A 27224-nucleotide genomic window follows, 5' to 3' on the forward strand; every position below is an offset into this window, starting at 1 on the left:
AATGGTAAGCTTTGTACGCCTAGATGATCCACACGGATAGATATTTTTCCGGTTTGTAAACTTAGTCACTCAGTTACTTTTGTGGGCTAAATATGCCTGAATCATGAAGTCATAAGCTATCATTTGATCACTCTTTTTCAGTATCATGCAAGGATGAATTTCTAGGATAATAGAATGATGACAAGGCAAGTAAAGTGTTGGACCAAGATAAGACGGCCCAAAAAAATCATAGTTAAAATAATTATGAAACATTATGTAAAGCTCAAGAAGGTCCAATTTGTAAGATAAAACTCATTTGGGACTTGGTATAAATAAAGGACAACAACTGAGAGGTTGGCAAATTAAGTAAAGAGATCATCTCCTAGAATTATAGTTTAATAATAATAATAATAATAATAATAATATTGTTAGCACATCATTTGGCGCTAGAAGGAACTTTGTTTTAGCACATCCAACCAGAAAATGTATGTAGAAGAGCTTGATCCGGGAACAGCCGGACCAACACAAGTGAAAGAATTGACGGCAGAACCTGCCGCCGATCCCTCGGCCTTCGATGGCTGTGAGATTCCAAAACAGTCGGAATTAAAGCCAAAATGTTTGTTTCCCTCGCCTGAAGGTCCTCTGGAAGATCAACCGAAGAGCTGGAAGGATACACGTCAAAGAGACAAAAAGAGAAAATCCGTGTCGGATCAACATTTTAGAATACAAATCTCCAGAGGTAAAAAAGTTCTTTCAAGCGACATGTGACTGCATTTGGAAAAGAAAGAAAAGCTAAGAGTCCAAAACCAAGAAAATCTGGAAGAACCAGAAGAACCGTGTGATTTAGATGAAGAGCTAGAGCTACTAGAGCGCGAGACTCGGAGGCTGCAGGCCAAACTCGAGCGAAAGCGCGAAATTTACCGTCTTAGACGAGAGCTCCAACAAACAACGATACAGAGCAAGGAGCAAGATGAAGAATTTTATGATGATGACGATGATGCAGAGTATGAATACGAGCCATCAGCAGAGTCGACCTACTCACAACCTCGTGAGCGTCGACAGCGGACTGTGTCATCCGCCGAGGTTTCACGCCAAACTGAGTCCACGGAGTCTATATCACATGAAGAATTTGCTAAAATGCAAGAAGAAATCGCTCAAATGCGTAACATCATGAGGAATCAATCGGGATTCGAAACTGTCTCTAAAAGCCCCTTATCCCTCCTCCTCGAGAAAGCACGAATCGACAGAACATTAAAAACCCCATCCCTCGATCACTTCGACGGATCCTCGGACCCGTTGGCATTTCTCAACACATTCGATGAACGAATGGCATTCTTCGGCCACTCCGAAATCGCCCGTTGTCAGTTTTTCTCTACATGCCTTCAAGGCACAGCACTCCGATGGTATAGCAATCTGCCACCTCGATCCATCGATTCATGGGCAACCTTAAAAAGCAAATTCCAAGCCCGGTTCTCCAGTAATTACAAAGGCATCAAGGTCACAGCATCTTTGATGACAATGCATCAGCGCTCAGGTGAGAGCCTTCACAGCTTTTTAACCCGATTTAGGGAAGAGATCACCGAGATTCCAGATTTAATTGAACAAATGGCCGTCAATTTCTTAACGGCAGGCATCGATAAGTCACGACATGGATTACTCCTAGAAGAAATTTTTGAAAAAAGGCCAAAAACTCTCCAAGCAGCATTCCAAATTATTGAACATCGTATGATGCTACAAGAGGCAGTAAGTTGCATTCAGTCACCACGACGCTCTTCAAGGCATGAACGCCGTCGAAGTTATAGCCCGCGATCCCCCGCGCGAGAAAGACGCCGTGAGCGTCGTCGATCACCTCCCCCGCGTGTGGATGATCGTTTTCCGAGGGACAGAAGGGAAAGGGACTGGCAGCCCCACACTCGACTAGAAAAAGAATTCACTAAATTGAACACAGAGAAAACAACAATTCTGGCAGTTCTAAAAACAGAACCAGACTACAGAACACCAAGGCCCATGAAAGCCGGGAGACCCCCCAGTTCCAGATATTGTGAGTATCATGAAGATACCTGTCACACCAAAGAATAATGCTTTCAACTTAGCAACCTCATAGAAGGAAATATTCGTCGAGGACATTTGGTACATTACGTACAACAAGAGGACAATCCCAGACGTCATCATCGAGATCAAGAGGATCGGGTCATCGACGTCATATTCGGAGGAGCAGCTTCTGGAGGATTCTCTCACAACTCCAGAAAAGCATACGCTCGAGAAGTCTTCAATGTCAATCCTCCGACAGTTAAACGCCCTCGCGCGAGCCCGACCCCAGTCATTTCCTTCTCCGATGATGATTATCATCCGGGTCTCATCGAGGGTCATCAAGATGCTCTTGTCATCACAACCCGAGTACGAAATCATCGACAATGGAAGTTCTGTCGATGTTCTCTACCACCACGCCTTTTCACGGATGGACATCGGGGATCGACGGCTCGAGAACTCTCGAACGCCGTTGTACGGATTTACTGGAAATGAGGTCCATGTGGTAGGAACAATTGATATGCCAGTTCTCTTTGGCTCACCACCTTGTCAGGTTTGGAAAGTCGTTAAATTTCATGTGATTAGTGCTTCTTCCAGCTTTAATGCCATTTTGGGCCGCACTACTATCATAGCCCTAAAGGCAATAACTTCAATCTCTCATTTAAAGATGAAATTTCCCACGGACTTCAGAGTCGGGGAAATGATTGGAGATCAAACGACCGCGAGACAATGTTACCTGACAACAGTTTCCCCAAGGAAAAAGGGGGGAGAAGATCTAGAAGTCAACCAGGTATTCGAGATATTCATGTTTCCCTGCAGAAGAGATCGAAGTGGTCGTTGGCAACCCATCAAAGACAACCAAGGTGGGAAAAGGACTCCCTAAACATTTGAAACAAGATATCATTGTCCTTGTTAGAAAATTCGCTGATAATTTCGTCTGGGACCCGAAAGACATGCCAGGAATCCCCGAGGTTGTCGCACGCCACTCTCTCCACATCAACAAAAACGTCATTCCAATACGAAAGAAGCGTCGAATATTCTCCGATAAAAAAAGGGCAGCTATCGATCAAGAAATTGACCGACTCCTCGAAGCTAAATTCATCGAGCCCGTTCAGTTCCCCACATGGATCTCCAATGTCATTTTAGTCAAGAAACACAATGGAAAATGGCGAATGTGTGTCGATTATTCGAACGTTAACAAAGCATGCCCCAAAGACTTCTACCCACTCCCAAACATCGATCAGTTGATCGACTCTACAGTAGAAAATGAATTCCTCTCCTTTATGGACGTGTTTTCAGGGTACAACCAGATAAAAATGGATTCTCGTGATTGGGAGAAAACGGCATTCGTTACTCACAAAGGATTGTTCGGGTATCGAGTCATGCCTTTTGGAATGATTAATGCTGGCACAACCTTCCAGCAGATGATGGACATAATCTTTGGCTCGCAAATAGGAAAAAACATGTTAATCTATGTAGACAACATGATAACCAAGTCCAAACTCGCCGCTAACCACTCACTTGACCTTCGTGAGACTTTTGAAAATGCCCGAAAACATAACTTGCGTCTCAACCCTAAAAATGCTCATTCGGGCTTACGTCCGGCAAGTTCCTGGGATTTCTGATCACACAGCGAGGCATCGAGGCTGACCCCGCACATACAAAAGCCATCCTAGAAATGGAGGATCCAAAATCCATCAAAGACTTGCAAAAGCTAACGGGATGCATAGCAGCCCTTTGAAGATTTATCCCTCAATCGTCCAAAAGATGTCTTCCTTTCTTCGCCACCATAAAAAAGTCTTCAAGGTCAACACCATTTGAATGGAACGATGAGTGAAAATCCAGCTTCTCAGAACTTAAAACATTTTTAACGAACCCTCCCATCCTCACTAGGCCAATCCCAGGCAAAGCTCTTCGCATCTATCTTTCGGCATTCGATGAAACAGTTGCAGCCGTCCTGGTTCGACTCGATGAAGGAAGGGAAGTCCCCGTGTACTACATTAGTCACTCACTGCGGGACGCTGAAACTTGATACCCTCATGTCAAAAAAGCTTGTGTATGCCTTGGTCATTGCAAGCAGAAAGCTCCGACATTATTTCCAAGCAAGGGAAATACATGTGTTGACAAATGCTCCACTCAAAAAAATCTTGCACAAACCTGATATGACAGGAAGACTCGCTGCATGGACCATCAAATTAAGTCAATTCTACATCGAATATAAACCACGAACAGCCATAAAAGCTCAGGTCCTCTCAGACTTTGTGGCAGAATGTCAATTCAAGCCCAAAGGGTCAGACCCCGAAGGAAACCCAACCAAGACCATGGCTATTGTTTGTTGACGGATCATCGACCTCAAATTCTGGTGGTGCAGGGATAATTCTTATCAGCCCAGATGGATTTAAAGTCCAGCAAGCCCTTAACTTCGAATTTCAAGCAACAAATAACGTGGCCGAATACGAGGCACTAATTGCGGGATTAAAATTGGCAACGGACCTCGGAGTAGATATTATCGACATATTTGGCGATTCCCAACTAGTGGCTAAGCAAATAAGCGGAAAGTTTAAGACCCACAATGAAAGCATGGCTAAATACCTTGCAATGACACAAGAGCTGCTCAAAAAATTCTCCTCCTGGAAACTGTCAAATGTTGATAGAACAGAAAATCATTGGGCGGATTCACTTGCCAAGTTAGCCTCGTCCAATATGAAATTGAACCTCGACCCAGTATATGTTGACAGTCTGAAATCCCCCGCTATCGACATGGTGATGATCCACAATATTCAAAGCAGCCCTGACTGGCGAAGCCCTATCCTCGAGTACATCCTAGAAAACAAACTTCCCACGGAAAAAAGTGAAGTTCGCGCTATCATGTTTAAAGAAAGAAATTATTGCGCGATCGGTTAAGTGTTGTATCGACGTGCTTTAACTGAACCACTTCTCCGATGCTTAAGCCCAGAAGAGGTCGACCAAGCAATCCTCGAGGTTCACACGGGTTTATGTGGTGAACATCTCGGGGGAAAGACCCTAGCTCTTAAAATCATGAGACAGGGGATGTATTGGCCAACACTCCGAAAAGATTGTGAAAGTTACGTCCGCAAATGTCAGGCATGCCAATGACATGGGAGCGTGAGTCATCGACCCACAACAGAGCTCAACTCGATCCTCGCTCCTTGCCCTTTCTATCAATGGGGAGTCGATATCGCGGGACCTTTCCCGAAGTCTAGAGGTCAGTGTCAATACATCGTGGTTGCAGTCGACTACGCGACGAAATGGGTCGAGGCAAAGCCTCTCTCCAAGATCAGAGAAAAAGAGATGATTGATTTTTTATGGAATATGTGGTGTTTCGATTCAGAATTCCAAGGATTTTAGTTTTAGATAATGGGACGTAATTTGTTGGCGCACAATTCAAGAAAACTTTAAGCGACTTGAAAATCTAACACATCAAAGCATCGGTTGCATACCCAGAGGCCAATGGCCTTGCAGAAGTAACGAACAGAACCATCTTACAAGGATTAAAGAAAAGGATAGAATAAATTCCCCGATGTTGGGTTGATGAGCTCCCTAATGTGTTGTGGTCCTACAGAACAACTCCACGAAGCGCAACAGGAGAAACCCCTTTCCGCTTCGCGTACGGTGTCGACGTTGTTTTGCCTGTCGAGATTAGCCTGATTTCCCCTAGGATCGAGGTCTCCGATCCCTCTCTCGCAGCTGAAGGATTACGTTTTCACAATGACTTACTTGAAGAAACAAGAGAGGAATCTAGATTTCGCATGATCGCAGCTCATCACAGCCAACAATCACAGGAAAATTTAAACCAACATGAGAAGGCCCATACAAGGTATCGAAGGTCGTCAGCGCAGGAACCTACGAGCTCTCGTACCTCGATGATCAACCAATTAAGAATGCCTGGAATGGTATCCACCTCAAGAAATTCTACCAATGCTTAATTCTTTATGTAATGATTAAAAGTTCGAGGCCGCAGGGCCCTACCAAAAACCAACCCTCGATGCAATGAGGGTCGTTATGAGATCCCCGTCGAGGGAATTTAAGTTATGAAAGCTTTGTCATTTTGGGAAAAACGCTATAATTCGTCTCCCACTTAACCCACAAAAAGAAAGAGAAAGAAAAAATCAATCAAGTGGAATTATCTCCATATTACATCTTTAATAGCTTCGATGACATGAAAAACGAACGGGGAACAATAACACAATATATTTTTGAAAAACGAATTTTTTTTTAACTACAGGAAAGTTATATCGCAGCTCAAAAGAACACTTTAAGTGCTCAAAATAGAGATATCTCCTTAAACATAAACACACAGAATACCATTAAACAACAAATAAAATTCACCAACGGCGAGTAGCAGGAAATAACATAAATCCAAAGATCAACATCAGGAAAGCCTAAGTTCACAATTTCACAGAAGCCATAAAGTCATTAAATAAAACTTAAAATAAATACATCATCTACGGGGGATTCCCCGCCTTCAATTCTTATCGGTCGGATCACCAGGACGCGAACCCACGAGGTCAGATATATAGTTTTCAAAAGTGTGCCCCGTGACGTCGAACCCCGCCCCTTGCATTCGAGTAACACAATGCCCATAACCATCCCCGAGAGCATTCACAATATCCTCGATCCCTTTCTCAACCTCCGCCTTCAAAGCGGTATTTTCGTCAACAATAAGCTTATATGATGAATTCATCCCATCAACTTGACGCTCAAAGGCTTCACACTTAACCCTTAGACTGTCGCGCTCTTTTTCAGCATCACGAAGCTTCTGCTCGAGCTCCGACACCTGCGCATCCATCGATTGACCTTTAACATCCACCCCACTTACTTTCTTCGACAATGCGGTGTTCGCATTAGCCAATTCAAATGACCTTTTCTCTAAACCCGAGTAATTCGTCTCGACTTTCTTCTTCTCTGCCCTAAGAGTGCTCACTTCAGGTTCCAACTTCGCTCGAGCCTCATCACTTCCACCAACTCGAAATTCTTCCACGACATGCATGAAATCAGCGAGAAACTGCCATAATTCAAAATTACAACAATTAGAAATGAAACAAGACAAGGTACTAAAAAAAAAAATTTACATACCCTTCCAGCTCGGCTCTTACAGCGATCCGCTAAATCCTCTCGACGACGCCCGTCGAAAGCAATCGCATCTTGAGGAAGATGAAAAAGATTGAAGACCCTCATCGGCACAGTTGTTCCACCTGTCCAGCGTTCGTGGGGTTGAATCTCGACCCTCACAACTTCTTTTTTCGATCGGGGGTCGATGGTAGGAGCCATTGTCGCCCTGTTACCAACCAATGTGAGGGTCCTGTTCACCCCACCAACCGACGCGTCCGCTTCACCAAACCCGCCATCTCCATAATTTTCCTCTTCAACTTCTCGACGCCCCCTCTTGCAAGGATTCAGATCAGCCGGCTCCACATCTGACATTGCCTTCCCAGGATCTTCCACAACTTTATTTCCTTGGTCATCCAATAGCTCAATCGACACAGAATGCCCAACACCATCAGCACTCTTCCTCAATGCTCTCTTAATAAGCAACATCATAGCCTTGTCCATCTCTCCTTTAACCCCGCTATTCAATATTTTCCCCAAAGAAACTCCAGCCACTAATGCAAAACAAGCCAAAAGAAGAATTTAGCACGAGTAATATTAATGCAAGAAGTAACATTAAAAAGAAAAGGGGGAGAGAAGAAAAGAATACAACAATAAAAAAGGAGAGAACGAGCAAATCACTAAAAATTCCCCCTTACATTCATGCATTTCTAAAAAATCAGGTTCCTTTAACTGAAGATGAGTGTACACCGAGGCCACCCCATGAAACCCGTTCAAATACTTAGCATCACACTTCTCGAGATTATTCAAGTAGTCGATAGTAAGCTGACTTACTTTCCCACACGGTTTCACAAATTCTAAATCCGGCCCCCCAAAATACAACCACTTAGAGTGATACCCCGAGTTAGAGGACCTAACGCTGACAATCTTAACCCTTTTGTAAGGACAGTCGAAGTAAACCTGTCCAATCGTGATACCTAACGGCATAAATCGAGAAGAAAAACTTAAATGAAGGAATCAAATTCCTATCACAATAGAGAGCGACAAATCCACTAAGCTGTGCAAGGGAATTGGGCATCAACTGACTAACTCCGCAACCAATAGCCTCGAACATCGCCAAGAAAAATGGGTGGATAGGCAACCGGAGCCCGAAGTGAAAAAGGATTATCGGTATCCCATGCATCCCATACTCCGGCATCATCCATACCCTTTCATCAGCAGTCGGCACTCGATAACGATAATCATTCATTAAATCCACGTAGGATTTCAACTTACTTACTGGGGGATCCTTGGTAATATAATAACTTAAATAATTCAAACTCGACCTATCCCCGAACTCCTCCATACCCGCACGAAGGCTATCCTCAACAATTCGACGCCTCCTCTCTAACGTTCGAGGGCTCAAAGGAGGCGAAGGGAGAGGTCCTGTAGGAACGCCCTTTAACAGTTCATCTTCGTTCATAAAATCAAAAGATCCACATTGCTCTAAATTGGGAATCTCCAAATTATTCAAATTCCAGAAGGATTCCTGATCACCCTCCTCGAGGGGCCGTTTACCGGGGTCTCGACCAGAAACAGTACGGATAGATGACGAACTAGATTGATCCATTAAATTATTGTAATCGAACAAACTAAATCAAAAGAAGCAAGATGTAATTTAGAAAGTGGAAGATGACTTACAGGTGGTTACTGCAGATGCCGAGAATTTGAGATGAAATAGGAAATAATCCGGCCAGCCGCTCCTTTTCTTTTAACTGAATCAGAAGTCGAACAGTCCCGAGGTTCCAATGTCCAATCAATAGTCCCCGGAAAATAAAAACCGAAATACTTATACATTTCAAAATAAAAAAAAATAAGAGAAACAAAGTTAAAGTATAACAATACGCACAACACATTCCTTTTTTCTATTTTATTTTTATGTATACTATTTAATCATCTCGTTATCTTATTCCTTTTGACCACGCTTTGCTCATTTTGATAGCTCTCAGGTCCCGAAATAAAAGCGCAAATCTAAAGATAATTGCTTGAACTGGGAGGGGGACAAATGTTAGACCAAGATAAGACGGCCCAAAAGAATCATAGTTAGAATAATTATGAAACATTATGTAAAGCCCAAGAAGGCCCAATTCGTAAGATAAAGCCCATTTGGGACTTAGTATAAATAAAGGACAACGACCTCATTGAGGGAGGTTGGTAAATTAAGTAAAGAGATCATCTTCTAGAATTATAGTTTAATAATAATAATAATAATATTGTTAGCACATCATAAAGGTAAAAGACAATTTTAATGATCATTCATAGAAAAAAGATTATGATACTTGATAAAGTTAACACAACTATTGATTATCTGATTCATTTTTCTTTTCATTTGTGATTTGGCTAGGAAGCCACCATAAATAATGTCCAAAATACCTATTTACATCACAAACTTTTTAGAAAATCGATGAAAAAAGCTCATTCTATATACTTATGAAGACATCAATTTTAAACTAATTAGACATCAGTTTAAGATGATGTATATTAACCAGACATCTTCTAAAACTGATGTCCATGTATATATTAGACATCAGTTGTGAATAAGGATATGATTTCTAAGGTGACATTTTGCAACGCTTCCTGACCTATATGAAAACAAAAGAACCTATGTATGGGTGACATTTGACATCAATTTTGGACTGACGTGAAAAAAATATACTTTTCTCTGCACCCGCGTATACATCGATTTTTAAGGAAATAAACATCAGTTTGATCTTTTTTAGTAGTGATATAACAATTATCTACTAGTTATCTACTTCGCTGAATATCAATATCAGTTTAAGTATATTATTTAAGTTTCTGTTTTATTAAATTTTTTTGGTACATGAGAGTTTTTGGGACGAGTTCACTTTATTACATGATGGACACAAAACAAATTGATTTGCGTAGTAGTGTATTCTACCCGATAAAACCAAACCAAACCCACCGAATTCCTAACCAACCATATCGATAAAATTAAAACCGAACTTAATTGAATTAAAAATTATAAAAAATAAATTAAACGGGTTGGGTTAGTTTTGCGCGCAACCGCCCAAACAGACCCGCAGGCACCCCTTCTCAAGCTAAGTGTTTACCTTTATTTATACTAACTTATGACCGTCCTATGGGAGAATAATTTTTAAGCACAAATAGTTTTTAATAATATATTTTACTTTAACATTATCTATAATTTAAAATATATTTTCTCAATAATTAACAATAAATTTTAGAAGATAATAAGTTATCACATTTTAGGGTATTTTTAGTCATTATTATGTTAAAAATTGATAATATAAACTTTAAATATGATATATTATTGATGAGACTTGAACCTTAAATATCTAAAAGTAATTTGACAAAATAAAAAATATAAACCTTTAATTATAATATGTTGTGGCGGGATTCGAACTCTGAACTTAGAATAATTTAGATATTAATATAAAAATTATTTTATTATTGTATCTAACCGTTCTTCTCTATTTAATAGTCTCCCGTCTCACTCATTTTTTTATCATTTTTTTTCTCATACTTGACACGAATTTTAAGACTAATATAAAGTATAATTTCATAATTTATTTTTAATTTTTTTCTATAAAAAAAATTAAACAACATATTTTTGTATTAAAGAAAAAAATTAAGAAACATTTAGAAAACTATATTTTGTAAAAGTTTTAAAATAAGTATCGAGCTCATAAAGAACATAAAATAACATAGGCAGTATTTCTTCCTAAAAAAACAGAGACAGCAAAATGTTTTGGTTATCTTTCATAAAAAAAAGATATGAGGTTTATATTTTCAATAGACATGGACTAGGCATAGAATCTGTAAAATCTGTCATATATATATATATATATATATATATATATATATATATATATATATATATATCGAATAGATTACTTACATTTTAATCCAAAAAATAAATTATGAAACAATCGGGTTTATTTTGTTAAATTATCTTTTAATTTTAGAATTTTACTTTTTAAGTATAATTAGATTTTATTTTAATTTTTCATTATTATTACAAATTATTTTATTTATTTTTATCGATTAGAATTTAATTCTAAAGGACCCATCACTAATTGAGTGAGAGGCTTCTTGTTTGAAAACCGTGTAGCGGGTATTTAATATTCATTCTGGTAGATAAATTAATTTTTTTTAGTTATTTATTACACCTATTTTAATTTTTTAAGATTATTAATTTAAATTACTCATAATTCATATAGAAGTAGTATAAAAACGCAAACAGTCCTAGACGAAACATAATAGAACGCACAACCTGTCAGTATAAATGACATAATGAGAGTGAGTCGATATAGTTCTCAGAGCTTATGGCAGTTATATTATAATTGGAGGCGCTCATAGAAAATCACAGTTAGGGTCAAAGAAACAGTAGAGTTTTGGGTGCAAGATCTAACGAAGATGTTTAAATTCTTCATCCTCTCAATTTCTTTGTTTCTTCTGTTACTACTCATTATTTCTCGTTGTTATACAAACTACTGGCTACTCACTATTACTCGGCCCATAAACCAAAAGATCACTTTGATGAGACCAGCAACAAGGGACCTGCAAAACAACAACAACAACAAGAAGGAGAAGAAGAACAAGTAGATATCAACAACTTATGGTCTGAACTTGATCCCAATCTGTTGGGTGAAATAGTTGGCAGACTCTGTTTGGCTGACCAGCTTCGTTTTCATGAACTGGCTGCACGCTCATCCCATTACTCCTATAAGAAAAGCATTACTATGGTATCTAAGCTTCGATCGCAGTCTTTATGAATTACAACTCCATGACCCATCATCTCCTGACTCAGCTTCAGTTAAAAACATATCATTATCTAAACTAGGTTTTTTATCTCCTCCTTCTTATAAAAAGGTTTCATCTACCCTCCTCAAACACAATTGGTTTCTTATTTGCTTGGTGAAACCAAGATTGTTTTTTTGGAAACGTAAATACATCTTTTTGTTATCTCCTTTCACTAATAAAGTCATAACTCTCCCCAAAATTGACTATCCGTGGCCTTTCAAATATTTGACATTAACGTCTTCCGCCCAACCTGATTCTCCGGATTGTGTCTTCTTCTTTGTAGACACTTGCGATGCTGATGACAAAGTTACAATTTTAACATATCGAAATGGTGATAAAGAATGGAGTGCTAAAGAATTCAATAAAGTTACTGATTTTGTGCACTGTTCTTGCAAGATTGTCTACCTTAGGGGAATTCTGTACATTGTCTCTCCTTATGGACAACTAGCTTCGTATGATTTTGTTGGTGGGGAATTCAAATTTGAATGCTTATTTGTGGACGAGCTTTTTCGTCTAAATATGAACTCTAACATATACATGTACAGAGTGGTCGAGTTAAATGGAGATCTGATGATGATATGCTTTGTCCCATTTGAAAATATAAATGTTATGCTACCCGAAAAACCGTATATAAGAAGGTATAATTGGTCAAACAAAGATTGGATTCCTGTAAGCAGGTTGGGCGATAAATCATTATTTATAAGCGAGCAAAACAGTCAAGTTGCAACAATCAGTAAAGATGATATGAGAAATAGTGGAGTACTACTATCTAACAAGATATATCAATTTTTCGATGACGGGTGCCTTATTTACTCCCTAGAGGACGGTGAATTAGTTCTATTCAAGTCTATTAGTTTCAAAGTTGGAGGTAAAAGGTGGCAGTGATTTACCAGAATACAAGTATAAGGGTGGTAGTAGATTTAGATTTTCGGATACAACTAAGGCAATGTATTGGTTAGAACCTCCCCGTGGCTGCTCATGCTTCTCCTAAAACAGTCAAGGTAGACTATCTTATAATCTCAGGTATCTAAATTTATGCATACCTTCTTCTTCTTTTGTTAAGTTTCTTGTTATCCGTCCTTATTTGTATGCCCAAGGCTTAGTTGTTTTTATTTGTTGGGTTACTGTAGATCTTGCACGGTTATCAATTCCTTTATGCAGATCAAGAATCAAGAAAAATATGCGAACACTCTCAGACTTGCTGCCCCCTATTTCTTTGTGTTTATTAGTGTATTCACTATTTACATGTACTTTTAGGTTGAGAGATGGGAATATTGTATAACTTTTTTTCACAAACTTTATGAATTAAAAGTTTAAATTCTTAATATTTTCTGCAACCTTTTATGCTTGTATACATGTCTGCTGCCTATGAAAACATGTTGCAGCATATGCCATGCCTTCGGATACAAGTTCTTTCAACGCTACTTAACAGTTTCTGCAGTGCGGCATCAATTTAAACTCAGGAAAAGATAGTCGAGCTTCATAATATAAAGCACAATTAGTTTTGAATACTCTGCTTCACAGAAATACATATTGTCAACGTCTAAATATGCATAAAAAAATTGCTTAGATACAGATAGAGCTGTTCGCGAACCGAGCCGTTCGCGAACAAGCTCGAGCTCGGTTCGGCTCGGTTCGTTAAGGGCTCGAGCTCGAGCTCGAACACAAAAATGTGTTCGTTAAGAAAACGAGCTCGAGCCGAGCTTTTGGCATGTTCGGCTCGAGCTCGGCTCGAGCTCGGCTCGAGCTCGGCTCGGCTCGATTCGGCTCGAGCTCGGCTCGGTTCGGCTCGAAAAAAAATTAAAAAAAAAATTATTTTTTATATATTTAATTATTATGAATTTTATTCAGATTTTTTATAAATATTTTTAAATTATTGAACTATACGAATGTCAAAATATATATTTTAGTAATTTGAAAAAATTCAGATATTAAAAATTAATTTTTTAATTTGATATTTTAATAATTAACAAGTGATTTGACTATTACTTGTAACTAGTATTTATTTCCTGATCGGTGTTTCGATTTTTTGAAATTATTTATAAATGATCCAACCGTACGGATGTCAAGATCTATATATTTAAGTGATATAATAAAAAATTTAGAAAAAATAAATATATTTGGTTTGCTATTTTAACGGTAAACTAGTAGTTTGACTAGTACTTCTCCCATATTAATGTTTCGATTTTTTAAAAAATATTTATGAATGATCCAGCCGTACGGATGTTAATATCTATATTATTTAGTAATATGACAAAATTTTTAGAAAAAATAAATGTATTTGATTTGTTATTTTCACAGTCAACAGGTGTTTTGACCTTTACTTGTAACTATTGTTTAGTCTCATATTAATGTTTCAATTTTTAAAAAATAATTATGAATGATCCAACCGTACGGATGTTAATATCTATATATTTTAGTGACATGATAAAAAATTTAGAAAAAAATAAATTTATTTTGTTTATTATTTTGACAATCGACCAATTGTTTGAATAGTTGTTAGAACTAGTGTTTAGTCTCATATTAATGTTTCAATTTTTTTAAAAATATTTATGAATGATCCAACCGTACGGATGTTAAGATCTATATATTTTAGTGACATGACAAAAGTTTTAGAAAAAAATAAATGCATTTGGTTTGTTATTTTAACAGTCAACCGGTGTTTTGACCTTTACTTGTAACTAGTGTTTAGTCTCGTATTAATGTTTTGATATTTTTAAAAATATTTATAGATGATTCAACCGTACAGATGTTAATATCTATATATTTTAGTGACATGATAAAAATTTTAGAAAAAAATAAATTTATTTTTTTTGTTATTTTGACAATCAACCACTTGTTTGAACAATACTTGTAACTAGTGTTTAGTCTCGTATTCATATTTTGATTTTTTTAAAAAATATTTATAGATGATCCAACCGTACGGATGTTAAGATCTATATATTTTAGTGACATGACAAAAGTTTTAGAAAAAAATAAATGTATTTGATTTGTTATTTTAACAGTCAACCGGTGTTTTGACTTATACTTGTAATTAGTGTTTAGTATCGTATTAATGTTTCGATTTTTTAAAAAATATGTATGAATGATCCAACCGTACGGATGTTAAGATCAATATTTTTTAGTGATATGACAAATTTTTTAGAAAAAAATAAAAGTATTTGGTTTGTTATTTTAACAGTCAACCGGTGTTTTGACCAGAATTTTTTAATTAAGCTCGGCTCGGCTCGGCTCGGCTCGGCTCGGCTCGGCTCGACTCGGCTCGTTTTGATGGAGAAAGCTCGTGTTCGGCTCGTGTTCGGCTCGGTTCGACTCGACTCGATTTTGTTCGATAAAAGCTCGTGTTCGGCTCGTTCGTTAACGAGCTCGAGCTCGAACACATGTTTTTGTTCGTTAAGAAAGCTCGGCTCGGCTCGTCAGAAAAAAAAATTAAAGCTCGGCTCGGTTCGATCAAAACTCGACTCGGCTCGGTTCGTGAACAGCTCTAGATACAGACTCTTCAATTTTATAGTTTCTCCAGGTCGGAACCAATAGCAGACCTATCGTCTTTCAGCTATACACGATAAGTCTCGAATATTATTATTTAATATTTATGCCTTCATCTTTAAGAGATTTTTTCTTTATTTAATTATCCAACCCCTTAAGATGAGGAGGTTGTTATCTTATATTTATAAGGAGTCCTAAATGGGTATTCTTCGATTTTACATCAAAGTCAATGACTATTTTAATTACAACTCCTTGGGCCGTCTTCCTTTGGTCCAAGGTCAACATTTGTCCCCTTTTTTTCCTGCAATATTTTCAGATTTGCTTCAAATAATTTGTCCTATGAGAAAAAAGATTGGAATAAAAAAGTGAATTTGCAAAAGTAAGCGTAAAAATAACAGTCAAAAAATAATAAAATAACAGGTAGGAATTTAAAATGAAGGTAAAAGTAAAAATAATTGTGAATAAAGACAAAACAAAAATAAGAAACAGGTGTACTTCTCTCCTTTTCTTTGTGCACATGCGTGTGTGTCTTAATATGTATATATTTGTATTTTTTTCTTTTTTTATTGGGGGAGCAAAAAACTGTTCAGTTTTTCTACAAATCTCTTCAAAGTTCCTGCGGTTGCTGCCACTTCGTCCCTCACCTCTAAGTTCTTTTCTTTTCCGTTTTACATTATTCCTTATTTTTTTATATGCTTTGCTTTGTACGGTGTCCAGTCTCGTTGTGTTATTTTCTCTAAATCTTCTTTACTTGCTTGTATGTTTCCGCTTAATCTCTTTCCCCCTTCTTTTTAGAATTAAATGCACTTTATACCCTCAAATAAAGTTGAAAAAATAATTTTGTATCAAAACTTTCGGAAATATAACTTGCACCCCTCAACTTCAACTTACTAATTCAGTATGCACTCTTTTGCAGATTATAATTAAAATAATAAGGGGTAAAACGGGAACTTCATTTTAAAATATAAATAAATTTTAGTTAGAATTTCAAAAATAAGTTAAAATATTTATAAAAATGATTTCTTGTATATTAAATATTAATATTGATCAGAATATTTTCATTAAATGCACTTTAAAATCATAACGACGTCAAAAGATTTAAAATGAAATAATTACATTAAATTAAGTATATAATTAAAATATATATAAAAAATTATGTTGAATTTAATTTTGGTAGAATTATATAATTTTTGGCATTAATAATATAACTAAAATTCAAAACTCAACTATATAATATTATTCAAAAAAATTAAAGTTATTATTTTATAGCTATAATAATAAATTCAGTTTTTAATATAATCTGGAAAATAAAAAATTTAGTTTAGTTAATATTTTACTGAAATTCCCATTCTACCCCTTACTTTTTTAATAATAATCGTGGAAGGGGTGTTTTCTGAATTGGCGAGTTAAAGTTGAGGGGTGTAAGCTGAGTTTCCAATACTCTTGATACACATTTGTTTTTGAAACAAAATAAGAGGATGCAAAGTGCATTTAACCCTTCTTTTTATATGTTTCCGTGTTATGAATATGGAGAGTTCTTCAGCTTCTGTAGAGATTGTGTCTGATCAAAACCCTAAGAAAAGGCCCCTCGAGGGTGACCAAGAATCTTTGCTTAATTTTGATCACTTAGAAATTAGCACTATAATTCTTTCAACTTTATGAATGAGGATGAGTTGTTGAAGGGAGATTTTGTGGAGTCGCGGGCCGCTGTTCCTTTAAGTCCTAGATAACTATAGTATTTAGGCAGCGAAAGCTAGCGGATAATTTGGCGTCAACTGAATTTAACAGTAATGAAAGTTTCAAATAAGTTTAATAATCAAATTGTACATTAATTTGGGTTAAGTCATTTATATGAAAAAAATATGAGTTCAATGACCTACTTGCAAATTCGGGTCCAACTGGCTAAATATCCGTTTAACCCTGGCTGCAAGTAATAGATGACAGGATGGACCCCTCCTTTTTATTTGGCAAAGTCCGACCACCAGCTTGTGTTTTTATAAACGCGTGAATATAATTTTGCAAAGGCGTTAGGATTAGAGTTATACCATAGAAGGGGTACTACCAATCCTAACCTAAATATAATAGATATCTAACCGGCGAGCCACAACCTGATAGTACTCTGAGCTTCTTCAGAGGCAGTGATGTATATATATTCGAGGTGTTCATAGAAAAGACAGTCAGTTTTATTAGGGTTGAAGAAAGTGAAAACTTTTGAGGTGCCGTATTTCAAGTACTGTTAAGCGAAGCAATTGAAGAGCAAGGTCTAACTAAAGATGTTTGGTGATCGAACAAAGACGCTTGGCTTCTTCATCCTCTCATCAGTTCCTTTGTTTCTCCCAATATTATTACACAAACTACTCCACACTCGAGCTCGTTTTTATTCGTTAGGTAAACCAAAATATGACCTTGATGATGAGTCCCATAAGGAAAAACAAGAACAAGTACTAGTAGGTTTCAACAACTTATATGGTCTGCACTTGATCCCAATCTATTGGGTGAAATTCTGGGCAGACTCTGTTATGCTGACCAGGTTCGTTTTCGTGTTGTTGGCAAGAACTGGCTGCATGCTCATCCCATTACTCCTGTAACAAAACCATTGTTATGGTATTTAAGTTTCGATCACAGTCTCTTTGATTTACAAATTCAACTTCTTGATCCATCATCTCCTGTCCCAGCTTCAGTTCAAAACATATCGTTACCTGGATTAGGTATTCCATCTCCCGCGCCTAATGAAAGGGTTTCATCAGCCACCCTGAAGCACAACTGGTTATTTATTAGCATCTCCAAAAGAAAATTGTATTTTTGGAAACGTAAACACAACTTATTGTTCTCGCCCTTCACTAAAAAAGTCATCATCCTCCCTAAAATTGACTATCCATGTCCTTTCAAATATTTTACATTAAGGTCTTCCACCCAACCAGATTCACCTGATTGTGTCTTCTTTCTTGTAGACACTTGCACTGCTGACAAAATTACTATTGTAACATATCGCAATGGTGATACAGAATGGACTGCTAAAGAATTCGACAGAGTTACTAACTTTCGTAAATGTTTTTGTGAACCTTTCTACCTAGGTGGAATTCTGTACATTGTCTCTCCTTATGGACAACTAGCTTCCTATAATACTGTTAACGGAGAATTCAAGTTTGAAAGTTTATTTACAGACGAGCTTTTTCTTCTAAATATTCGTTCTTTGAAGCTGTTAAGTTGCAGAGTGTTCGAGTTAAATGGATGGCTGATGATGATACATTTTATCCCATACCGAAAGAAAAATGTTAATTCACCTGCCAAACCGTGCATTAGAAGATACGATTGGTCAAACAAGGATTGGATTCCTATAAGCACCTTAGGCGACAAATCTATATTTTTTATGGAAGGAAGTCTTCAAGTTGCAACCTTTAATAAGGAAGATATGAGAAATAATGGAGTATTATCGGACAAGATATATCACTTTTTCAAAGCCGGGTGCTTTATTTACTCCATATAGAGCTTAAGTCTGTTCATGTAAACTTGTCCGAGAATGGGGGCAGTAATTTACCTGAATACAAGTATAAAGGCGGTGCATCTTTACGTACAGCAGCAAATGACGTGATTTACTGGTTAGAACCTCCTCATGTCTGCTCTGCTCCTCCTGAATGATGCCGGTGCACTCTCATTAAACCCCACGACGGTGATGGGCGGGATTTGTTGATACAAGAATAAGTGCACGAATTACTTCATTAGAAAACATAAAGTTTTTATTTGTCATCAAGGTGCCGCAGGGCATTCCTGCTTCACCCTTTCCCAACTCTATATTTGCTGTTCAAAGTGTATCATGTTGATTCAATTTGCATTTATATAATCTTTTAAAATTTGTTGATATTTAATAAGGATTGGAAAAAAAAATTAAAATCTAAATGTATTTCATTTAGATTTAAAAAAGTCAATTAAAATTTGGTGATGTTCGATTTGAATATTAAATAATCCATCAAATCTGATGATATTAAAAAATTCATGAATTTGTTTTTATTTGAAAAAGTAGTGGATTTTGATGGATACAATAGTACATTTTTAATATTTTGAAATCTCTTTAAATTACATGAGATTTTGATGAATTCCTGAAAAACTTCAAGACTTTACAAGATTTTTTTATCAACTACATCAAAAATTCACGAAAAATTAAAATTAACAATTTTTTTTTAAAATACATAAATTATTATTAATATTTTAAAATATGAAATAAATACACCCCGTAATACTACTAGATTAGATTATTAGTACATACATATATTTATTTAAATTTTCATATAACGGCTAAATATTAAAATGTGCTTGCTTTGTTTTTATCAGTATTCTAAAAATCGGTCTAGGCGGCCGCCTAGGCGCTAAACGGTGCTAAAACGCCATGACTCGGACCTAAACAGTGAATTAGGCGTTTTTTTAAAAATCGGGATTAGGCGAGTTAGGCGGTCAAAAATCGGTCATAGGTGGTCTAGGCAGGAAATAATTAAAAAAAATATTTTTTTATGTTTTTATAATTTTAATTCATTAATTTCATAATTTCACACAATATCATGTCAGTTTCTAATATAAAGTATTGGTAAGACGTAACAAGTAATCTAATATATTTATTTACTCACTTAAAATATAAAAATAACATATTATAACTAGTTTAAAAGTGTGAATTAAAATATAATTAATATTATAAACTCAATAATTAGTACATAACAATTGTCAAAGATGTAGATATTGTTTAATATTATTCTAATTTTTTTTTAAACAATTTTTTTACATATTAATTATTATATAATTATAAAAGTTAAAAATAATATTTATATTCTTCCAATTAATGTTCCGTTTAATTGATCTGATTAATCTCTGACTTACAAATTAATCTCTTAAAGATACCCTTACCGTTCTGCCACGCCTAGCGATTTCTTCAAAACTAGTTTTTATCCCTGGTTCATTTGCATTGTATGTACTTATTTTCGCAACAATTCATTAGCTCTAGACTTTCGGATTATGTAATATTATTGCAACCTTGTTTTGTCTGCTCAAATTTTACGTGCATTCTTTCATTTCTGTCAACCCTTGTTTGCATACGGTCATTAGAAATCGGTAAAACTCTTAGTTAAAAAAATATCAAATATATTAAAAGCTAGCGTAAATGTTCGTGCAAGACACGGGACTTTATATATATTCAAATATTATCTCGAGCGAACTTGCATCTATATAGAAATGATTTTTGAATATTAAAAAAATATTTATTTTTATTTTATCTTATATCTTATATTTGTATAGAAATTATGTAATAATAAGTATAAATTTTATAAATTTGATTACATCTCGTAAAATTCAAATAAATAAAAATGTGATGACATAAAGTTCATTACTAGATTGTCTTACTTCTTTTTCATTTTCATACATATCGTCAAAATAAGATTAGACAACTTAAGTGCTGAGAGCTTACTTTCCTTTTGTCATAGAATTTGATTCTCGCTAATCTCGAGAACTTTGAGATTAGATATTTAATGTAAAGTATATTTGCTTAATTACTGAAAAATCAAAACTAAATTATTTAAACAAACACATTTGAAGTTAGTTTATAGGGGATATGCATCAAGTCATTTCGGGGTCGGGAAGTGTTATCCCCGCCCCCAATCCACCAACTCACCCCGGACCCCGAACCCCGAACGTGGTATTTTTTCCTCTTTGATCACCGCACGAACGGTAATTCCCCAGGGATTCGGGAAATAATTAAAATAATAATTTTGTATTTTAATTAATATTTTTGATATAAATAATCTACTAATTCATATTATATAAAAATATTAATAATATCTCATTTTAAATATCAAATCATATTAAAATTGATTTATAATATAGAGAAATGATAAATTAAAAATATTTATTATATTACATTATAAAAAATTCGATCAACAAAATTACAAATTATTTTAAAAATATGATAATATTTTAAATCCTATTATAGTTACACACACGTGGGTAAATTAATAAGAGTGTAAGACATATTAAAACTAATGTAAAATGACATGCTCGGTTTGAACATAATAACAAATGAAGTATACTCAGAAAATTATCTTGATAAAAATTAAATTGGTCAATATGAAGGTGTAAATTATTGTCTAATTTAATAAATCTTCTAGCAATAATTTTTTTATCTTAGAAATATACTTAATAACAAATAATGAAATGCACTACATTTAATACATTATTTATATTACATCAAATTTTAATATTTTATTTTTTTGTATCATTGCCCGACTAATCCAAATTTTTATTTTAAAACTCGATCATTTTAATCAAGATATCGACTGAGTACACATACTCGAACTTATTCACAAACTGATTTTTCATTAGTTTTAATAAAACTTGCTTTTAAGTCTAACTCGGGTTAAACTCGATTCTAGACGGATTGAACTTTAAAAATACTAAAAATGAACAAATGGTAAAAAATATTGAATCAATATAATTATTTAATTATTTAATAATCTTACATAATTTACTCACCCGCGTCACTGTATACTCTATATGGTCGATTTAGTACAAAACTAATAATTTTCACCTCCTTGTGAATTATGATAAATATTTTTCCTGTTATCTAGGAGATGTTTACAATAGTTATAAGAATAAGAGTAATAAATATTGTTCCGGTTGTTTTAATCTTTAAAATAACATGTAATTTTTATATTATATATATCTATACTAATAAATTAGTTTTAGAATTTAACTTCTTGATATATTTAATTTTTGATCCGAGTAGTAATTTCCAATACTTACGGAATAAACTGAATATTCTTGACTCCATAAATTCATTGGGTTAAACTTAATTAATTGAATTATGATTTTTACATAACACATTCAAATAAATTATAACAAAATATTTAATATTATAAAAATATAAAATCATAACAATTAACAAAATATTTGATATACATATATATAAATAATACACACACACATATATAGGAGTGCGTGTGTGCATATTTTTTTGTTTAAATAACAAAGTGATGCATTTTGAAATTTCATAGTAAAACTATAATAGCTAAATTAAAAAAACGGAGTGACATCAATAAATAATATAAGTTAGTATTTTATTTACTCAAAAATTAAATTTATAAAAAGAGAATTTGATAAAAAAAAGAGAATATGGCTTATCTAATAATAATTTTAAAACGAACTCAAACTGTTATGTAGCACATGTGGTAGTGACATAAAATTAATAAGTAGGAGATATATGGTTCGATTCCTAGTGGATATACTAATTGTACCTATTTTAACTAAAATTGTGTAAATATGGCATTTTTATAAACTTTTAACATTAAAGGGCAAAATCGTAATTTCACCATCATTAAAATGACACAATTTAAGAATTTTAAAATTAACTCAAACTTTTATGTAGCACATATGATAATGACATAAAATTAATAAGTAGTAGGTATGAGGTTCGTTTCCTATTGGATATACTAATTGTACTTATTTTTAACTAAAATTGTGTAAGGATGACATTTTTATAAATTTTTAACATAAAATGGCAAAATCGTAATTTTACAGCCATTAAAATGGCTCAATTTGACCTCAGTCCTCTTTTAATATATTGAACTATAATAACTAAATTAAAGAAATGAAGTGACATCAATAAATAATATAAATCAGTATTTTATTTACTCAAAATTTAAATTTATAGAAAAGAGAATTTGATAAAAAGAGAGAATGGCTTTTCTAATAAGAAATTTGAAATGAACTCAAAATGTTATGTAAGACATGTGGTTGCGACATAAAATTGATAAGCAGGAGATAGTGGTTCGATTTATGGTGGATACACTAATTTTACTTAATTTTTAACTAAAATTATGTAATGATAACATTTTTATAATTTTTAATATAAAAGGGCAAAATCATAATTTCACAATCATTAATGTTGGTGAGACATGCGTACTATATGAACAGTTACGTGATAACTCAACACGAGAACAACACTAGAATATGACAGGTTAATATACTACGTCTACATAAGAAATCAGAAGAAATGAAGATAAGGCAAATACAAAAAAATCAGAAGATTAGAAGAAGGCTTGAAGTATGTTTACAAGTCACTGAAAGAAACTCATTAATATGTTCATGCCTTAGTGAAGAATAAAGTTTAAAGATTTTCAGGGTTTCAGAAATGATGAAGATTCAGTGTATAAGTGCTACTAGAAGATTTCAGTGTATTAGCATTGATTGAAGATAGACAGTGTATGAAGCATAGGAATCTGAAAAATTGAAGATATGGTATAGACAGAGGTTAAAGAAGACAGTTGTAGTCTTGAAGTTATACTCACTGACAGGAGTTCATTTATATGTTCAAATATCAGTGAAGAACGGTGATTGAAGTATTCAAGATTGTAGTAGCAATGAAGCGTCTAAAGTACCAGAAAGGATTCCTATGAAAGTACAGTTGTTTATTGACAGTAAGTGTTTGAAGCGATAAAGTTGTTGCAAGCTTAATAATGTAATCAAGGCCATAATACGAAGAGCTGAATCGGAGTTATTCGTCTGTGAACCAGACCAGTTGCATTAGGCGTCAACAGCTCGTGAAAAGAATCTGGGTATTATTTTTAAAATAATTGTTGAGTTGAGGAACGTAGTTGAATTGAACGTTTATCTGTTAAAATACGAGAAGAGGTGCGCAGGATGCAGTTAAACAGCTCGAGGGATTGACCTAGTTCAAAGTTTAATTGTTAAATTAAATAAATTTATTTAATGGACTTTAATATAATTTATTTGATAAACTTAAAATGATTTGTTTTATAAACTTTAAATAAGTTTATTTATAAATCTAAATTAGTTTATTTATATAAGTTATATTTAAGTTTATTTTATAAATTAATTTAGTTACGATTTAAACTTAGATAAAAAGAAAAAAGAAAATAAAAAAGGGAAAAAGAAAAGAAAAGAAAATGAAAACAAAAATAAAAAGAAAAAAAGAAAACGAAAAAGTAAAGAAAAAAAGGAAAAGAAAGAATTGCAGGTTGTAAAACAAAAGATAAAGAAACCAAAATCAACTTGGGCCCCGTTTGGTATCGCTGTTGCAGACAGCTACAACAGCTTTTTGCTGAAAAGCTGTCAGAAAGGTGTTTGGTAAATTCTAAAAGCTGCTGTCTGGAAAAGCGCTTTTGATCTAAAAGCTGCTGTTAGAAAAAACATGTCCTCCCATGCTTTTGAAAAAAGTTGTTTTCAGCTTTTGCAGGAAGTAGCTATCAGTTTCACCATCAAACCTTCTCAAAAACATTATTTTTATATATTATATTTAAAAATATGCATAAATTAAAAAAAATTACCAAACAGTCATCTAATTTTCCTGACAACGCATTTTCCTCCAGCACTTTTTCTCACAGCACAGCAGTTTTTAACAGCACTCCCAAACGGAGCCTTGGTCGCAGGTTGTTAATTCAAAGGTCGCAGGTTATACTCCTAAAGCCCTGGTCACCAGTTAGATTTTGGTTAATAATTCTATGTGCCAAAATCCTTAGTCGCGGGTTAGCAATTCCTTACTCCTCAACCACAGCTTTGTTGAATAATCAATTAAATTGTGTGGTTTAGTTTTAGCCACATATTTTAATTGATATAAGTCTACACAACAGAAGTAGATCAATTCACTTGTGTTGTTCATCTTCTTCTCCAAAATGAGAGTTGATGAAAACCAAGCAGCAAAGAAAATACTGAGACGCTCAAGAAAATTGTATACCCGTTTAACTTCTCTTCGGAATAACTTATAATGCCCGGTTTAACTCTTGTATATTCTTAAGGGCATTATAATCTTTACCCGGTAATATAATCCTTAGACAAATAAAAACTATATCATTGTATAGGATTTAATTTGTTCATCTTTGTAAAAGTTAGGAACTTTGTTGTTGTAGCCCGCAAGGGTTGACTCAGCCGATTAAAGAGGGGATAACTATCCTCTTGGTGACGGGAGGAGAATTTATGATTATGCCTCCTGATCCAGAGCATGTCGCTTAAATGCGGTTTACCTTGGTTCACGGAATTTGCAGGCTATTACGTGGGCCCGTAGGGTTTACCCAGTACGCGCCCTAAGGGTAGCGGCTGCGGGTTATCTAGGATAAAAAAAGTTAGGAACTTTGTTGTTCTTAGATTGTAACCGGTTAATTTATTTACCGGAGTGTAGCAACACCCCTCGCGGACTTATATATAAATATATATATTTTTCCGAATATCTTGTGTTCCTCATTTTACTGTTTCAAACACTATTCACCTCAAGAACACGGGACCATTAACCGAACACTAAATTTTATATCCGCAAAAAAATTGAAAGAATTTTTTAATTTAGTGAATATCGTATTCAACCTCCCATTTTACGATACCTCGGGACCTAACAATTAAAATGACTCAAAATTAAAAAAAGGGGTGACATTAATAAATAATATAAATTAATATTTTATTTACTTAAAAATTAATTTAGAAAAAGAGAATTTGATAAAAGAAAGAATATGGCTTATCTAGTAAGAATTCTTAGATTAACTTAGAATGTTATCTAGCACACATGGTAGTGACATAAAATTGATAAGTAGGAGGTAAGAGGTAAGATGTACGATTCCTAGTGAATACCTTGATTCTACTTATTTTTAATTAAAATTGTATAAAGATGGTGTTTTTATAATTTTTGTAACATAAAAGGGTAAAATCATAATTTTACGGCCATTACAATGGCTCAATTTGCCCTTAGTCCTCTATTAATATATAGAAGAGATAATTATTATAGATATTATGTAAAAAATTATACTCTCCAATAGTTTTTTCCCATTAATTATAATTTTAGCCAACTTATCTATTTTGACTATATTTGTCGAATTTAGACCTACAGTGAAATAATATTTTTTTTAACTAATCAATTATTATAGTCTACTCCACCGGATTAAATCAGTTTTCAACAAATTTTATATAATTATTATTTTATTTATTTAAGCTAACATCTATTGAATATACTCTTAACCATCACTATTTACTAGCAATTAGCATATCATAAGCCAATATTTTCATGATAGGAAATATAGCTTTTGTCCTTTATGCGTTGTTATTTATGTTTTTTGCTCTGTTCCAAATTTTGTTAGTCATGTGAGAAATCAAGTAGTATAGACAATCTCGATAACTAATTAGTAAGCAACCCTAACCGTGTTCACCTGTTAGCTAAAATATCCAGGTTAATATACATATTAGGTAAAAATAATGTCATTCCAACCATGAGACCTGTTAGCAATAATTATAGATATCATCTATCACATCTTCTATATTTGTTGATGTTGTAGTCATTAGCTAAAATATTCAGATCACATCCACGTCAGCTTTCTCATATATTTAAACATATAACTATACATACATACATATTTATATTTATATTACATTTAATATATATGGATAAAAAATCTTATTTTATATTGAATATTTTTAGCTTATATAATATTAAGTATAAAAATATTATTCTCTTATTAACCAAATTTATTAATTATTTTGACATACAATTGCATATTTATAAAAATAGTAATAAATCCAATATGATAAAATATAATAGAACTATATATTTTATAATATATAATAGATTTTATTCATTATTTTCATATTTAAATGTGTTATATATTTTGAATTTTAATATTTATTAAATTGCAATTATATTCAACATTTTTCATTACGTTTATATTTTATTTACACTTTTATTAGATTAAGTATTAAATAAATTTATTTTATCATTTAAAATATGTATTTTAGTATCTCAAAAATAGGTAAAAATAATATTTTTGAATATAGCTAATCATTATAGCTAATAACATTAAAGAACA

At 34.0% G+C, this 27224-nt stretch overlaps 2 protein-coding genes across 2 annotated transcripts; both read left to right on the forward strand.

The window, feature by feature from the left end:
- The first annotated feature begins 2251 nt into the window (after window positions 1–2251).
- Window positions 2252–2890, forward strand: LOC141664952 (uncharacterized). The gene has a single exon (XM_074470911.1). It carries the CDS (start codon window positions 2252–2254, stop codon window positions 2888–2890), a length of 639 nt encoding a protein of 212 aa, XP_074327012.1.
- Window positions 2891–11669: 8779 nt separating this feature from the next.
- Window positions 11670–13218, forward strand: LOC141663909 (uncharacterized). Its single transcript, XM_074469756.1, has 2 exons — window positions 11670–12924; window positions 13032–13218. The coding sequence occupies exon 1, from the start codon at window positions 11791–11793 to the stop codon at window positions 12784–12786; it is 996 nt and encodes a 331-aa protein (XP_074325857.1). The 5' UTR covers window positions 11670–11790; the 3' UTR covers window positions 12787–12924; window positions 13032–13218.
- Window positions 13219–27224: the final 14006 nt, after the last annotated feature.

This window comes from Apium graveolens, chromosome 6 (assembly GCF_009905375.1).
Source record: "Apium graveolens cultivar Ventura chromosome 6, ASM990537v1, whole genome shotgun sequence".
Lineage (NCBI taxonomy): Eukaryota > Viridiplantae > Streptophyta > Magnoliopsida > Apiales > Apiaceae > Apium > Apium graveolens.